At 34.8% G+C, this 19,287-nt stretch overlaps 1 protein-coding gene across 1 annotated transcript in view; it reads right to left on the bottom strand.

Annotated features, from left to right (window-relative positions):
• Nucleotides 1-2,041: 2,041 nt before the first annotated feature.
• LOC142328778 (protein zer-1 homolog) overlaps nt 2,042-19,287 on the bottom strand; it is a 34,735-nt gene continuing 17,489 nt past the window's right edge. The window contains exons 5-10 of the mRNA XM_075372804.1: nt 18,645-18,816; nt 16,799-16,960; nt 16,447-16,608; nt 6,973-7,122; nt 3,432-3,684; nt 2,042-2,587 (exon numbers count right to left, since the gene is read on the bottom strand). Of these exons, the coding sequence (XP_075228919.1) occupies nt 2,397-2,587; nt 3,432-3,684; nt 6,973-7,122; nt 16,447-16,608; nt 16,799-16,960; nt 18,645-18,816 (1,090 nt within the window). The 3' untranslated portion in view covers nt 2,042-2,396. The remainder of the gene's footprint in view (nt 2,588-3,431; nt 3,685-6,972; nt 7,123-16,446; nt 16,609-16,798; nt 16,961-18,644; nt 18,817-19,287) is intronic.

The following is a 19,287-nucleotide window of genomic DNA, read 5'->3' on the forward strand; positions in this document are numbered from 1 at the left end:
CGGCATGTGTGATTGCCGGAGTAAAGCCACTGACATAGCAGCTAAAGAACAAAGGAAGATCAGAAAGCTGAAAAAATCAGGTGCATGTAAAGATGAAAAGCTGTTTCAGTACGGTGAAAGAGTTTTTAGAGATGAGGGTTTCGCTGAATGGCAAGAGAGATGGGACACCTCAACAGAAGGAAGGTTAACACATGCAATTTTCCCAGATGTTTGGGAAGGATGTAAAAGAGAGTGGCTAACGGTGAATCACTACATGGTGCAGGTATTGTCAGGGCATAGAGATTTCAATAGTAGACCTCAATGCGTTTGGACTGGTTCTGAGTCCAAACTGTGCTGTCTGTCTGTCTATCTGTGAAATGGAAGAATGTATATTGTGTACTCCTTGAATGTGTGTTCTATATGGAAGAGAGGCGACAGTTCAACTCCGCGAGTCAAATGTTACTTTTTGGCTAGAGGATATTTGTAGAAATAGATTAGCATATAGAAATTTTAGTAATTATATAAAAAAGATCCTGGTAAAAAAAGAAAATACAGGATCAAAGAAGAAAGAAGATTGTTCATGGACATAAGGGATGCAATTTTTGAAGATATCCATTTATAAAGGAAGATGTCTGAGATGCTTTCATGAATAGTAGGCTATTAGGTAGAATAGTAGTGTCAGGTTAGGATAGTATAATGTAGAAAGAGAACAGTCAGTAGGACTCGTAGCAAGATCCGGTTAACATGACCCAGTACATGAGATTGATCCCATGTATTAAAGGCAAAAGAAAAAAAAAATTGTTATTTTGTAAATGAACCACACAGCGAATTCGGAGAAGAAAGAAGAAAAGAAGATGGCAGACGGTAACAAGAATCGAGGAAGACAAAACAAGAGGTGCTCATAGTCTTAAAAGTCTTTAAGAAGGCAAAATTTCAACACAATACAAAGTGTAAAAATACCTGAGAAGGCTAGAGAATCAGCTATTGATTTGCATGCAGATCAGCTAAGGTTTTGATGAAGGTTGAGAGGGGAAATCTTTGCCCAGTGACAACTGCAATGTTTCACAAGAAAGACATGAGGGTTTTAGAGGAGTGCTGACAAAAACCATTAGCTTAGAAGCAGCAGGGGTAGAGGACTTCTGGAAAAGTCCATTGTGGAGCTTCTACGCATAAAGATGTATATTCTAATTTGTTTTCAATTTATCATAATAAATATTTTAAAACTCATTGCATAGTGTAGTGTGCAGTTGAATAATTTTCATTATTTTTCCAAATGATTTCAAATAAGTCTTATCCATGTAACTTCCTGCATACACTGGTTGTGTGTATGCAGCAAATGGTGTAATTTTTATGATTTAAGGTATTTATCATAAGTTATAAATCAAAACATGGTAACTGCATCAGATTTTGGGTAACCAGGAATTCTAAATAGTTAACTTAAACAACTTATTATAAAAATGTTAAACTTAATAGTAATAATAACAAAAAAGTTCATCAGTACTAACTTGATAGTTTTAAATAAAACAAAAAGAAGTAAGATCAAATTACTTTGAACTGAATGCAGCCACCAAGAAGGGTTAAAAAAGTTTTTTTAAGGTGTAAGCAAGATGATTAGTTTAAATTAATTAACTACACATTATTTCAAAATATTCAAAATTATTAAAACTGATGTCAAACTATGTATGTTTAGGCTAATACTAAGTTTACAATGAACAAGAGAAACTGAAAGCAATTTCAAGAGTTCAGATATTTATCTCTTTTATATACGTTTTGATAAACAAATTACTTTTAACAAATTTAAAATTTAAGCTATTCTTCTACCTTTATCCACATACATATTTCAGTAAAATTCTCTATACCAATAAAACCTTTCTTGTAATATTAAGTTTTCATTAAAATATTTATTTTTGTAATTAAAACTTACTTCTATTTTTCACCCTAACATTGTCTCAAATTTTTTTTATAACATTTAAAAGCATCTTAAATTTGAAACAATATATTTCCAATTAAAAAAATGTACTAGTAAAATCAATCTCTCTAAAAAATTGACAATAAAAAACTATTTAATTGCATGTATACGTTTATTTTTTTATTTAAAATAACACTACAAATAATAAAAATGTTACCAATTAAATTCAATAAATTGAAATTAAATCACTTCTCTCATTATATGGTTATTAATATTATTATCATTACAACGAAATAATGAAATATACAAATTAGATTATTATCGTTAAAAAAATATCACAAAGTATAATATACAAGCACAATGTTATTATTATTATTATAAATATTATATCAATAATGTTTTTCAATTACGTTTATATTATAATGATTACATACTTCTTTTTAATTAAATTATTCATATTATTTCACTTATAATATTACATATATATATATATATAAATTTTTTATATCTAGCCATCTAATTGTGGTGGTCCATGATGTTGTTGTTGTTCCATATGGTTTCGTTCACGATATTTTCGACATTCATCAATAACCATTGCTGCTAAATCTTTAATTCGCTGATACGGGGCATCATCTGCTATAACATTTTCTAATATTTGTATTCCACCTTCTGATTCAACTAACGAACAATACTTTTCAGCTGAAAACAAAATAACTTTTCAGCTACAAAACAAAATAAAGAATTTAAAAAAAAATTTATATTACAATCTATAAATCATTAATCCCTACATTCTATATCTAATGCATAGAAAACTTGGACAATACCAAGCTTACTGAAAGCATATTTTATATGTTGGCTGATTTCTGAACTGAATAACTAAAAAAAAAAAAATTCATATCACCTATATTCAAAAATACAATAGCTTGACTTTCAAAATATTACATACTAAATTGCATAGTAAACATTACACAAGTTGAACAATTCTGAGCAAACAACTGTGTATTACATTATAAAACTTAATTCATTAAATAACTTGCTAAATAATCAATGGAATGAAACTATAGCAATTTAAAATTTCAATTTCAATGAAAAATTATATAATTTTCCAATGTCAAATAACATATCCTCCAGTGACGGTTTAGTTGATCATCTTACAACTCTTGTTTTAGGTTGGCTCTTTAAATTTCTGAAGGAGTAGAATTCTACACTGGTCAATGCAAATTCATTGATCAGTAATATGCTTTCGTCTGGGTAAAACTGTCTTAAGGGAGTGAAGAAACCAAATGCCTAGAAGGAGCATTTTTCTCCATCTTTATCCTTCTTGCCATTTTTAGTTCTGTGGGTGAGGAATAGATCCTGCTAGATGTACGCTAAGGATGTTGAGACAGTGATTAAGAATGTAGAGATAGTGATTACATATTGACTGAGTTAAGACTCTCTTTCCTATCCAACGGCCACAAAATAAGCTTAATAGCATAACTGACTATCAGATAAAGCCTTGAAGAAGTAAATTCAATTAAGTATAAATAATTTAAATACTTACGATACACTGAAGTGAGATTAGCAAGAGCCCAAACAGCCCAATGTTGGCATTGTGGTGTATGCCTAACTTTAGCAAGTTGAAGAATAGGTTCAAATGAACGATAATTTATATTTCTTTCTGTTGAAATATTCCAACGTTCTATAGCAGCAACCATTCTATCTAAAACTTTAGCTCTGCATGGCTTCGAAATAGTCCATGCTTCTTCACCATCAGAAGCCATATGTGACAGTACACCTGCTGCATTATAACTGACCTGAATTATAAACACACAATTTTTTTTTTTAAATATAGAGAGGGAAACCTTATAAACACATCTCAAAAGTGTAAATGTATAATAAACTTTGGGATAATTATAAAATAAGATGAGTAAAACAAAAACTAATGCTAACACTTGGCAGCACCACAGCTGGTGGCAGTTTGCATGAATGGCTTGCTACATAGAGTGCTTCCCAGTGAAACGGAATGTGGGCAGATTAATTCTGGTCAGGAAGCTGGGAAGACTTGTGGAGAACCTCTCAGTATACCAGCTAATATACTTGTTAAATACAGGGGGGTAAGCTTTTCGAGCAGTTGTTGCTAGCAAGGTTAGAGGAAGAGATTGGGGAGAGTGGCAGTCAAACGGATAGCCAGTTTGGCTTCCGGAGGAGCAGGTCTACTGTGGATGCTGTTAGTAGGGTCATCTCTTGAGGAAGTGCATGTGCGTTAGAGCATCATGGCAGGTGTTCTGTTAAAACCCACCATGGCTAGGAATGGGGGGGTGGGTGGCAACTGGAATTGTAACAAGGCAGGTGTCTTCCCCTATGGGGTTGGGATGTTAGGAGAGGGAGTTGACCACTAAACGTAATGATGCGATCAGGAGCATCATGGGTTGGATGGAGGGTAGTGAGCTGAGATTGTGGAGAAGAAGCAAGCCATCGTCTTCGCAGAGAGGAGGAGGCTGGAGGAGATAGTTTTCTAGGGTAAGGGACGAGGTCATCATTCTGGTGCAAGCAATTAAGTATGTGGGGGTTTGGTTAGTCAAAAGCAGAAACTGCCATGAAGGTAGAGAGAACAGTCGCAACTGAGCCAATTAATTTTGAATATTGGGAGTCTACGGCAGTCAAAGAGGAAGCTGCTGGCATCAGTCATAGACTCAACCGTCCTGTACGGAGTCCAGATCTGGGAAAAAGGTTTAAGGGTTGCAAGAGGTAGAGGGATTCTGGAGAGGTTATGTAAGATGATGGCCTTAAGGGTCACTTCCTCCTACAAAACTGTCTCATATGAGGTGGCTACAGTCTTGACAGGAATCCCCCCCTTGGATCTATTGGCCAAGGAGCAGTGTCGAGGAAGGAGGGTGTTGCCCACAGTCTGGCCGGGGAGAACCTTCTTAGGCAATTGCAGAGGAAGTGGGAGACTTCCAACAAAGGAGCCTGGCCCAGGAGGCTGCTGCTGCCCAACGTGAAGGGTTGGATGTGCAGGAATTGGGGGAGCTTGATTACTTTCTCTCCCAATTCTTCAACAGTCATGGGTGTTTCAATTCTTACCTCTATGTGAGAAGAAGGAGAGACACCCATTAGTATGGGTACTGCTCAGTGGAGGTGGACATTGATGAGCACATCAATGCAAGGAGTCATGGGCGGACGGTCATGGCCAGGTTTATTATGTCCTCCATGTCCAGGAAAGGGGAGGACGAGAACTGGTGAAATCTGTATGTAATCTTGTAATGTAAATTGCATTGTAATCATGTAGTAGTTAATTTTGTAGTGTAATTTGCATCAGGTTGTTTATCATGTGTATGTTTTTGCATGAACGAGTCTACGTTTAAAAAAAAAAACATTGTAGTGTTCTGTCATGTGCATTTTTGTGGTGTAAGTATAGTTTTTTAACTTGTAGTGTAATTTGAGTGTTGAGGAATTATCTCACGGATCTGACGCTGTAATTCATGCTGTTATTGCATTATTCATTACTGTGTTACTGTTGTGTTGTGTCGTTTATCATGTGTTTTTGGATTTGTTTATTTGAGTTTAAGTGCGATCATGTCTACATTTGTAACCATAGCGAAATTCACACCTGTGCAGTCATAGAGTTAATTAAAAAAAAAATTCATGTTGCAGTTGTAGTATTATATATGTAATATAGTTACTGTAGTATTATAGTAATGTAGTGTTGTAATGTTAAGTCGTTGTGACTTGTTGGTTCAAACTCTCGTTGAAGCTAGAGTGAACTGTTCTGTAGCCTACGAACCTTGACGTTATGCCTAATGTGGTTCTGGGGTGTGCCAAACAGTGGTGATTTTAGTCCGTAGTCTGCTGGTGATGGTCGGATACGACCATCAGTAGGAGTCATGTAAATGCATTTCCATCTCAAAAAATAGCTATTATTTGAAAATTTTAACTAGCCTTTAAATAGCTAATGGTTCAGCTTCATCTGTTTAATGAAAGGAAATAGCATTCTGGAATATAAAGTGATATGGATTAAACTAAGTATTAAAGGCTACATTCAATAACCATCAGATCGATTATTATTAAACTAAGTATTAAAGGCTACATTCAACAACCATCAGATCGATTATTAAACAATGGATGGAGTTTTCTTTAATAGGGTGCTCAATAAATTGACAAATCTATTTTTTTTTTTGTCTGATGAAGGTCTGTGAACATAATGCTGTTAGATAGACCAATTACTGAACAATATTGGGCTAACTACCAGTTAATGTTCCAAGGCAGAATTTTATTAAAAATCAATTCAAGTAATTTTCTACTTCTTCCAAACTTTAAATCTATTTCCTAGCCTTAAATGCGATTCAGAAATTAAAATTTTAAATTCATTAACATACTGACCACTGTGTTAATAAAATTTAATATTTTATGAAATATAAATCACTGAAACACAGTAATCAGCTAAGTTAAACTACTATATTAATTGTATAAATTTACATTGTTGTATCAATTTGACAGTAATGTAACAAACATTAAACCACAAGCATTATATCTATTTCAGTATTTTTAATCTTTAATATGCAGTTTAAGGTTGGAGAACTTAAGCTAAAAAATTATACACATTCTGGACGTTAACCCATGTACACCAGTAAACCATTTACATCATCTCCTTTTCATATTTTTAGAAAAATTCAGATCTCTTTTCTTTATATTTTTATGTATTTTCATATAGGCATAATTTTTTTAGGCCTACTCTAAATAAAGATTTTTTACTTACATCATGTGGTGGTAACTATTTTCCAAGATGGTATGTTTATTTATTTCTTTTTAGCAACTACAGACTTACACCAAATCATAACCAATTATGAAGGATGAATTTTGTAACATTGATAAATGCCATCTGACCAATTTTTTGAATCCATTACATTCTTGGTGAACGACAGAGATGTTACTACTGTAGCGTAAAGGTCAGAGGATAGCCTAAGGTTACTTTTTCAGAAAAATTAACTTCTAACTGAGGTGGCATTTTTGACGAGTAAAATACTCTAAGTTGCCTGTGTTCCCAAATAATACAGGGATTAATAATGCTTAAGTCAGGTTATCCCTGCAATTTAATCAGTTACCTCAATTCCATCACTACAAGAATCTACAAGGTCAGCGAAAACAGATACATATCTATCAGTCATAAGTCGTGGTCTTAGAGGTTGCACTTCAGCAACATTTCCTAATAAACCCATCATATTTCGCATCAGTTCATCCTTCCGCGGAAATAACTGTCAACAAAAAAAAAAAAAATATCAGTTTTATATAATATATATATATATATATATATATATATATTACAGGTGAGCAACATAAAACTGAACCCATTAATGTAACCGCTGCAGAACCGGTAGGTTATGATGGAATGAAATTTTATGAATGATACAGATAAATTAAATAAGAAAAACAAAACATAATCTAAATGTTGCATTTATTTACCTTATTGTTACAAACGATGTTCAAAATGACTACCATGGGCATCAAAGCACTACTGTGATAGACTGAACATATTGAGAGTCATTTAATGCAAAACATTGTTGTCAATTGTGTTGATTTCACGTTGAATGTTCACCTTCATTTCATCAATATAGGCATTAGATGCATAAACTCTCTCCTTTAAGTAGCCCCAAAGGAAAAAGATCGCAGGTGGACAACTTTATCTGTCCACCAACAATGTTTTCAAGAAGACAGTTGCAATAATCAAGTCATTTCAGTTTGTCAGTCTCCTTCAGTTATTGCACAGTTGTAATGCAGTATGGTTTCAATTTTAATTCATAAAACATTTAACGACAAGATGTTTATTTAACACCAGATTGTTGAGATAACTTGTATAGTGATTTTTTTGGACTGTCAGTAACTCTCCTTTCAATTTTTGGCAATGGCCTGTGGCATCCTAACAGAAGGTTGCATATCTCATTTTGTATCTGAAACAACCAGTTGTATGCCATTTTTTAACCAAATCGTGTATGCTGCTCTTCACTGGGATATAGGCATTTGGAAATTTTTCTATGAATACTCAACATGATTCTTCAAACAATCCAGAATGAATATAGGCCTCAACTACACCTATCCTCTTCTGGATTGAATATGGCATTTTACATAAACACAACTTTCTTTCTTTTTCCTGTTTAGCCTCCGGTAACTGCCGTTTAGATAATTCTTCAGAGGATGAATGAGGATGATATGTATGAGTGTAAATGAAGTGTAGTCTTGTACATTCTCAGTTCGACCATTCCTGAGATGTGTGGTTAATTGAAACCCAACCACCAAAGAACACCGGTATCCACGATCTAGTATTCAAATTCGTGTAAAAATAGCTGGCTTTACTAGGACTTGAACGTTGGAACTCTCGACTTCCCGTGGATACTGGTGTTGTATCCACGATTTAGTATTCAAATCCGTGTAAAAATAACTGGCTTTACTAGGACTTGAACGTACATAAACACAGCTGCACTCACAATACTTCACTATGACAAAATGTATACTGCACTGACACGTAACCATCTGACAAACGGCAGCAACAATCAGTAGTAGTAACATATACATCCACTAGTTGTGCTAGTTGTGTGAGAGAGTAAATAGTAGTGTTGGGTAGGTTTCATTATGGGTTCGGTTTTATGTTTCTCACCCTGTATATAAAATAAATCTGTAATAAAAACTATTAAAATAATTATGATAAAATATAATTTAAAAACATAAAAATGATTATGTTAAAATTACCAGGTTCTGTTACGATAATAATTATTATATTTTCTGCTAAAATCATTATAATTTCTACATCAAGTACTGTTTACCTTTCTTAGCTTCATTTTTTTTTATATACTGGATGTTTCAGAACAAATATATCATCAAAATTTATTGTATTCACAAAACACTGTACTGTAATGGAGTACAATAAGTTTTGACAATGGAATTGTTCCAAAACACATCAACATATAATAAAAGAATGAAGCTAAGAAAAGAAAACAGTACTCAACACAGAAATTACCTGGTTTATATAAGACACCCATAACAAGCTTTTTAGTTTAAAAGCAATTTTTTTCATAATTCATATTTTTAAAAACTTCATAAAAAAAACAACAAAACATTTTGACACATGAATCATCAATTATGAATAAAAACTAATTAAAAAATATTGAATTAATACGTGGTTACAATTCATTTGTGATATTAAAATAAAAAAAATTAGTAAAGTAATAAATATTCTGCTAGAGACACCTTATAAAAAACACATAATTTAATATACAGACACTTTTTGTTAAGGATTACAAGAGCCATTCGGAAAGTTCTCAGACTAACAAAAAAAAAAATAACATTTTTCAGAAATGTTTTTATTTTTCATTTTATAGACACCTTGCATTCAATACATTTAGACCAATCACTTTCCAACTTTTTATATCTTCAGAATAATGCAATTTGTCCAATTCTGCAAAATAAGCAGTTATCTCAGTTTTGACATCATCACTGTTCAGTGAGCCATTTCTGCAGGTCATTTTTTTTTTGAGAGATGGAGAAATCCATTTTACAGACCAAGGCAGTGTCGGGGTCACTAATAGGTTCCGCAAGGTGTTATTAGGTGCATATGTATACCTGCGCACTACCGACTAAACCTCCATCCCTGCCTGCCCAGCCTTCCTAAGAACAGCTAGTGTTGTATTTCATCAGGAAGGGAGGAGTCACCTACACACACACACACACACACACAGTTGAGCTTCACATTCATACTACAATAATGTACACATTATATATACAATAAAACAGCAAATACCATATACAATATAAGGCACATTAGGAATTAATACACAATCACACTGATAACACAAAAGACAAACACTTCCTCAATATGGATACTACAATTAATACATCATATTACAATGCATCAAAATACATAGTAATAGTGATACATTATATACAATGTACAATGTAAAATACAAATACAGCTAGTACAAAATACAATATGCGCACATTAAGAATTAATAATACACAGTCATATTAATAAAGTAAAAACAAATACTTCCTCAATAAGGATACTGCAATTAATACATCATAATACAATACATCGAAATACATGTTGGTGATACATAATATACTATACACAATGTAAAAATTACTTCTTATCAGTTAACTGAAATAGTAATACACAAAATATAGTAATATATGAAGCATAATACATCAATAATAGATAATAGTAATTACTTATATATATACTATATATCAAAACAAGATCTATAGTCCATAACTCATCCTCAATGTCATTACAATTATATTACATGATATTTCTACCACTCCCTCCTGATACTACAGAAAAACAACATACATACACATACATGAAATCATAACAGCAAATATAATATACAATAATGCACTATAATTAATGTTACAACCTAAATCAACAATAATGGAGTACTCTAAAAATAGAAACACTACAGTAGATAATAATAAAATAATGATACAATTCATACACACAGAAAAAGCAGACCAAGGTGCAAGGACAGAACTCATCCAGACACACCAACTGCCATCATATCACAGCACCAGTAAACGATGTATCAATCATGACATACAATATGTTAATGCACAGCAATATACCTATCGAACCTATCAGACCTCCATCATCATCATTAGGCAACCATCTAACACACAGTGGAGTGCACTTCATCGCACCCAGGCAACTCCTACACACTCATGTGACCCCATAGGCACAGGTGCATGTCTGTGCACGTACCCTCCGACACATCTCTCTATCACAGGACTCCTCCCAGGCTTTTAAGTCATGCATAATTGCCTTGACACACATGACTATCACCATGCAGTTCCTCTCAGAATATAGAAGTATATCCTGCACCTCTGCTGATGCAAACATTACCTCTTTGTGCAAAGCATCTAATAGATCTCTCCTCTCATCATCGTATCTGGTGCACATGAAAAACATGTGATAGGGAGTTTCCTTCTCATTGCACACCAGGCAGATGTCTGAATGATCCGGGACAAACCTGTACAGATAGGACCTGAATCCGCCATGGTCCATCAGAAACTGCATGAGGAAGTAATCCACAAGCCATGGTGCCTATTGCTCCAATGTATGACATCACCAAGCATCCGGTGCATCCACCGTCCCTTATCACTCTGGTCCCATCTCCATTGTCATACTGTACATCTCAGCCAATGTTTCGGCAGATTGTCTCTTCCTCTTTTCTGATGTGAGAGCCCTTGCCTCCCACATCCTCCTCAGTTACATAGGTCACTGATCTATGGGAAGAAGTCCCGCAAGGACTTCTGTCACCACACCCAAGACAGTCCTGTATGCGGAGATATGACACGGAGACAGCGCCTTCTGTGATGGGGGGCCTCCAGCACTCCTCTGTATCTTGCACATATCATGGCTCCTGCCCACACCTCTGCGCCATACAAAAGTGTAGATCGAGCCACACTAGCTAAAAGTTTCCTTCTGTGTTGTTTAGGGCTATTACAATTGGGCAACAAACCGGCAACTATTCCCAACTCTCTATCCACTTTTTTGCTCGCCTCTAGAGTATGCATCCCAAAGCGAAGCCTGGTGTCAATCCACATGCCCAAGTATTTCAGAGACAGCATAAATTGGATGTGTACTGCCCTTCCATGATGATCGTTAGTCTAAGACGCCGTTTGGCCACAGTGATTACTACCATCTCGGTTTTTTCAGGCGCCAATTTCAGTCCAACCCCTCACATCCATTCTGCAGGTCTAGCAAATAAAGTGCTTGTGGAAGCACTCTGAAGCATGAAGTTTGCAGAAACAATCCAAGATGCACGTGCAGGCACATTATTGTGGTGTAAGCACACTTTGAGCAGATGCAGACGTTTAGCCTAAATAGCATCTTTCAATCATTCCAGTAGTGAAGCATAATACTCCCTTGTGATCGTGAATAGCAGTGTTCTTTGGTGGTTGGGTTTCAATTTACCACACATTTCAGGAATGATCAACCTGAGACTGTACAACAGTACACTTCATTTACATTCACACACATTCATCCACACATTCACTCTCATTCATCCTCTGAAGTAATACCTTACAGCAGTTCCAGAGGCTAAACAGAAAAAAGAGAGGGAGGTGATAGACTGGCTTTTTACAAACGCTCTATGAACACCAGACCACTAGAATCCCAGAAAACTGTAGTAATCTTTTCCTGTAGATGGAACAGTTTTTGCTTTTTTGATGCACTTTCACTGCTTCCATCCTCTGTTTGGTCTCCAGCATTTAATAGTGAATCTGTATTTTATCTGTTATAAAACATTGAAGAACTCAAAAGAATTTCATTTAAATAAATTTAAATGCCCTTGAGAAGTGTTTGGTCAAATGTGTATTCTGTTAATAAATGTGGCACCCATTAAGCAGAAAGCTTAAATCCAAATTAACCTACTAATTAAATTTATGCTATGTTTGCTAATTTGATTTATGTATGACTAAAAAATATAAGTAAGAATATAAGTTCAGAGAAGGGTCACGAAATGGGCCGGTTGAAACGGAGCGCAGGGCTAAGTACCCAACATCATTTATTAGGAAAACGACATAGCTCCAGACCGGTCAACTACCCGATTCTCTACCTCCCTGTGGTGTGACCCAGGCAACGCAAGACCTACCAGGTGGTGCGGCAGACAGAGAAGGGAGGGGGTCATGTCTAATAACTATTTTGAATCAAATGCAGCTACAAAGTGAACACCATAAGATGTGGCTGCGACGTCATTAACACCTTAAGCACTGATCCCAACAGTGTCATGAAGCCTTGGGTTACCACGACTGGAGACCACTGGTGGAAAGAAAAGAAAGGTCGAAGTTTAATTATAGGCAACATGAAGACGTCAAACAAACAAAGCCTTTTAAATCCAGACAGGTTCAAAACAATGGATTCATGCTTTATGGAAATAATGGTTGAAATAAATAACACTATCCTGCCGGGCACTAGCCTTCGGGTTCGTGATCCCGGGACGTCCACTCGTGGACGGATCAGAGCTCGGGATGTTTCGGGGGCGAGCAAAATGAAGCATCCAATTGGACCAAGGATTTTGCGCATTGGCTCATGGAATGTGGGTAGCATGAACGGAAAGAGCTACCAACTGGAGGATGTGATGGAGAGACGGAGATTGGATGTTCTGTGTGTCCAAGAAACAAAGTGGCATAACCAAGCAAACAAGACCCATTTTTTGGATACGAACACAAAGAAATTTAAACTACACTATCATGGGCTCGAGAATCATCAAAATGGAGTCGGCATCATACTCTGTCAAGAGCTACAAAACAACATCGTCGGTATTGAAAAAGTCAGTGACCGCCTGATGAGCATTAAGTTGGTGATCGACAGGGGAATTTGGAACATCATCAGTGCCTATGCACCTCAGACAAGATGTCCAGCAGCAGAGAAAGAGGCTTTTTGGCTTGAACTGGAGAACTTGCTTAAAAAACTCCCCAAGACATGTCGGCACACAAAATCAAGGCGATAAAAGGTGGCATGGTGGTTACGGATACGGCTGCAGAAATGAGCAGGGAAATGAGATACTTCGACTTGCCAAGGCTCATGAGTGTGATACTGAACACGTTCTTCAGAAAACAGCCCTGTCACCTGATCACTTACAGCAGCGGGGGCCGTACGACCCAGATCGATTACCATTTGTGCACTGCCGACATGAGAAAGCTTGTGAGGGATTGTAAAGTCATCTTGGGAGAGGACGTTGTGGATCAACATCGTTTTCTACTGACTCAAATGCGCCTTCCGGCTGCTTCTCGAACTATAGACAAGTTGGTTAAAGTGGAAAAGATTCGATGGCAAAGACTGGGTATTGAACAGGGCGTGCAGCTTCTGACAGAATTGAAAGACTGGATTCATGATGTTGTTGAGGCAGAGGCTGAACTGGATGATGGCGAGATGTGGCAGGCATTCCAAGATGTCTGTTTGTTGAAAGCTAAAGAACTGCTTAGAGTATCGAAAGGTCGATTGAGAAATGGAAGAGAAGCCTGGTTTTGGAAGGGCGACTCTGTCAAGAAGGCAGTGGCGGCTAAGAGGACAACATTCAGGGCGTGGTCGAAGTGTGATCCACTACTAACAATAGAAAAAGAGCGGCTACGACAACAAAAAGTTGAAACGAAGAAAGCCACGGCAAAAGAAGTAGCTAAAGCCAAAGCTGCTGCGTGTCAAAAGTTCTATGAAGATCTCGAATCTCCGGACGGTGGTGGGATGATCTTTAAAGTGGCGGCACAGCGTCGAAACAATGCAAAAGCATTAACTTCACCTAAGTTTATTGGGGATGCAAATGGCAGGCTGCTTACTGACGACCACGACATAACGCAGGGATGGAGAGACTACTTTGATAATCTGTTGAACGAGGAGTTCCCATGAACCGAATACCCATCCTGTGATCCCGTCTTAGGCGAAGAAGTGGAAGACATAACCGAAGTGGAGGTCGAAGCTGCACTGAAAGAAATGAAAAGAGGTAAAGAGCAGTGGGACCGGACGAAGTGCCCATAGAGCTGTGGAAGTCTGTTGGAGCGATCGGCATCCTCCTTCTCTGTATGTTGTTCAACAAAATTAAAAAAGGAAGCTCGTTGCCTACGGCTTTTCGTCAAAGCTTCCTCTTGCCGTTCTTCAAGGGCAAAGGAGACTCCAGAAAATGCAGCAATTACAGAGGTATAAAACTACTGTCGCACACTATGAAGCTTTGGGAAAGAGTCATGAACAACCGCCTGATGAAAATTGTACTGTCAAAAATTCACGTTAATCAATGTGGTTTCGTGCCTGGTAGATCAACAGTGGATGCAATTCAAGCTATGCGTATACTGGTGGAAAAGTTTAGAGACGCTGCTAGGAATTTGCATTATGATATTTGCAGATTTGATATGGACGGCATTGAGAAGTCACGGTGTTCCAGAACGATATGTTGAAATGATTGTGGACATGTATCGCGATGCGACCACAAGGTTGAGATGCATGGCAGGAATATCAACGGCTTTTCATGTGATCATTAATTATCTGACAACACACATCATGGATGAATTGCTGCTGAGCGTACATTTTGCTGACGATGTGGGTCTCACGAGCGAAAGTGTTGTGGTGCTGCAGGATGTTTTCAATCGCTGGAAATGTGCACTTGAAAGTCACGGTCTGAAAATCAGTGAATCCAAACAGAATATATGTTCTTGCCATTCAGTGATGCACAAGCACCATCGCCTGACATTATGATCAACGATTGAGTTATGCCGAAGTGTACAAGTTTTAAGTATCTTGGATCTATATTGAATCAAAGAGGCGGCTGTGAGCAAGATGTGAACCATCGAATCACCATGGCATGGTTGAAGTGGCAGCAGATTTCGGCTGTTCTTTGCGACAAGCGTATGCCTCCAAAACTTAAGGGCCGAATGTATACTACAGTGGTTAGACCCGCACTTACATATGGAGCAAAGTGTTGGACATGATACGAGCAGTTTGATCGAGATCTCACGACCGCAGAGATGAAAATGTGTCGAATGTCTCTTGCTGTGACTAAGTTGGACCGCATCAGAAATGAACGAATACGAGGCTTCCTTCAAATAAAAAAGTCAGTGGCAGAGAAAATCTCTCGAGAGCGAAACGATTGGTTCGAAAAGATTGATTCTCAGCACCCTTCAAGTGTTACAAAAAAGATAATGGCTCTTGATTTCCCGCCAGTCAGGAAATGAGGAAGACCGAAGAACAGTTGGAAGATCGACGATTGAAACATGGCTTGACCCAGCAAGAGAAGGACGATAGAATGAACTCCAGAATGACACTCCGTTCAATGAGACCAAACTGAATTGAAATTTTTTTACTGTTTTACTGCTTACCCTGGAGACTTTTGTCTCACAACAGGAATTATATATGTAATATTAGTCATTATGTATATTAATAAAGCAAGGAAGAGAGTATAAGTTCAGAGAAATTTCTAGTCCAACCTGGTATACACGCAAAGCTATCAAATCTTGCATCTATATTTTAATATACTTATAACTGATTTCATAAATTAAATAATTGTACCTATTATTGGAATTTTGATGATTTAAAAATTGTGACTTAACGATACCATTATCTAGCAGTTTATGCTTCTTTTATTCTATAATCTACAAAAAAAGCTCAAAGATTATCTTTAGATACATGATTAAAAATACAACTCAGCAGGTGGCAGAGGAACATGTTTTTCTAGTTGGCAGGAAAGCAAAGTAACAGTTTATTTACACTGAGTTAATGGTTCATTTGTAACAAGACAAAATTTGTAAAGAAAATTAATATTAAAATTATTATATGCTATATAAAATTTTATTATCAGGATTTTTAGGAGTCTCATATACAAAACAAACAAAAGTGTGTGTATTTGGCAGGTTTAAAGTAATGAGTGAATTAATTGGATAAAGTGAATTAGATTAGCTAGAATAATAAAAATGTTTCAATAACAAAACCAAAAGATCTAAAAATTAACATCTAGATATATTTTAGATTAGGGCAGGCAACAATGCAACATTCAAAATTAATTTGTTTTATGTATGTACAAATATATGACACAAATCACACTTACCTGTAAGCAAGCCAAAAAGTATTCCATTCCTTTACCATCAAGAAACCTTTGACAATTAATAGCCGTTTCATCAGTGACATTCCACATTGTTGACCATGCAACTTCTAGCACATCATCACATGTATCCCTCTTAACACGATCATCTATTAGTTCTAACATTCTCTATAAAATATTAAAAATAATTTATATAAACAAAACATTAAAAAGAATATCATAGAAATATTAAATTAATTTATCTAATATGACTTCAAAAATGCACATAATAAGTACATCATCTTGATCTGAATAGGAAAAATACATGCAAAATTAAAACATTGATATAACAACTAAATAATAAGAATGGTATACTTACACTAATAGCACCAAGATCTCCCAATAATTGTTTCTGGCAACCATCTACCTGACATGCTAATGAATTAAGTAGGTATATGCCTATCCTTTGAACAAATCCTTCTTGTTCCATCTCAGACACAATATGAAGAAGCATCAATACCAATCTCTCATATTCAAATAACTATAAAAATAAATATTTATATTAAGAGATAAACAGTAAAACATTTATTTGAATTTTTAAAATAGAAAAAGAATTCTGTTTTAAAAACAGAAAGCAGTGTATGTTTAGGTAATATAAACAAATGCTTTGTAACTAACCATACTGTTTTACTCGGACAGAGCTGAACAAAAAAAATCTGAAATTTCTTTATTTCTTTTACTAAAATAAAAAAAAAACTTTTAATAAATTTGAATAATCTGTAAATATAATCTAGTATAAAAATTAATATAAATAAATTATAAAAAAAAATATCAATGGTAAATAAACTAATCACTTCTGGTTTTTATTTATTCTACAATGAGCAGGATAGAAATTATAGATGTTGATGTTTTTCATTAAACTTCTTAACATACAATTTATAGGTAAATGAGTTCATTATATTAAATTAATAAATATGCTAAATTTTTCTAGCCATAACATAATCAGAAAAATTTAGTATATTTTTTTTTCTATAGAAAAGCATACTATTTTATCAGTAAATTAATATACTTTTGATGAAGAAAATTTGAATCAATAGGTGAAAATAATCAACTTATTAAACAATTTTCACATAGGAGACAGTTTTCACAACAATAACTGAAAATTGAGCTTTAAAATTCTATTTTTAAAGGGGCTCATTACAGAGAATTGTATTTATCATTTTTTTGAATCCCAAACAAGAAACGAAAAAACTTAAAAAGAAATTTAATAAGATCTTCACATTTTTCTGGAGTGTTGTTCATAAAACTAACAATGCTATCAGGAGTTAATTGAATTCGGTGACTGTTGAAAAGGCAAATAAAAATGAACATTTATACCAATTTTCATAACTCTACTAGTCTTTTCACTTTATATTTCCTACTTTGGTTTCACTGTATATCAGCTTCAGTATCTGAATTTCAGATCAATAAGAATGTCCCAGTGAGTATTTTTAATAAATTCTTTAACTGACATGCCAGAGAACCTTAATGAATTTTACATGTTTTTACTAGTTCAACGAATCAATGTAGAAGTTTTGAATTACTTTTCTTTACACAAAGAAAATAACAGGATCATAAAGAAAAAACTTCATTACTGGGAAGGGTTTATACATTATACTGTAAGCAGATGCCAGGAAAATCCTGCTTTTTCTGTTTCAGCTCTGACATTAACACAATTCTGTAAATAATTTAGTATTACAAATATAGTACAAAAGTATAACATATAACAACAATTTCACACAAATTATGTTCAATTTGGGAGCAAACAGTTAGACCTTTAACAATAAGTAAATGTAATTAAAAAATATTTTTTCATTGCTAGCAAACTTTAAAGTTTTATTGTAGTTAAAATATAGGAACAGTTTAATGTAAACTGAGGATCTATTATAATATAACAGAAAAAAGAAAAAAATTCTAAAAGTGAACACTGATCAGAGTATTGTTGCCAAACCTTTGCAAACATTAGAATTTTTTTCTTTTTTCTGTTACATTATATAACAGATGTGAATTAATGAAAGGATTATATTTAAACTGTATAATTTTTATTAACTTTTAAATTATTTTAGACAGTTCAGTCCAATTCAATAGTTTACTCAATATTCATTCTTTCAGTGCATTATTCATTTCCACCTCACTGAAAAAAAACACGATACAATTACTACATATAAATAAAATAAACAACTTACCACATCTTGAGGTATTTTAAACTGGCACAATGTAAGGCATCCATTACGCATCATGGTATCATCATCTCTATGCTCATTCATTCCATTTAACAAAGCAGTAATAATATTACGTTTAGTACGACGACCTAAAGCTGGTGTTTCTTTATTTTTTACAATATAAAATAAAGATGCACTGAAAATAACAAAGATTTAACATATGAAATTGAAGGTACATGAAAATATCTTATAGATTCTTTGTTTTTTTTTACATGTAACTAAAGGGAACAGAATTTCTCATAATGGTTTTTAGATTTGCCCAGAGTAAATTCAGAAAGAAACCAACATTTTCAGTAATAAAAATCTTCATTTTTTTTTTAATAGTTTAGGTAACCCTTTCAAGAATACTTCTTTCTACTCCTAAGTCACTTCAATTACATTTGTTTCAGTTTCTGTATAGTAAGGAAATAATTTTGGAAACATGACAAGTAACTTTATATTGCTGGAACCAAAAATCCACCTCTTCTACTTTTGCAGATCCAGAAAAACTGCAGTAATATCTTATAAGAGATTGTCTTGAATTTTTCTTTAACGTAGGGTTAATCATTCACTATCATGAACTATCACCAAATAATTTTTTTCAGATGCAACCGGATGAAGACATTTT

The sequence above is a fragment of the Lycorma delicatula genome, chromosome 8 (genome assembly GCF_047948215.1).
Source record: "Lycorma delicatula isolate Av1 chromosome 8, ASM4794821v1, whole genome shotgun sequence".
Taxonomy (NCBI): domain Eukaryota; kingdom Metazoa; phylum Arthropoda; class Insecta; order Hemiptera; family Fulgoridae; genus Lycorma; species Lycorma delicatula.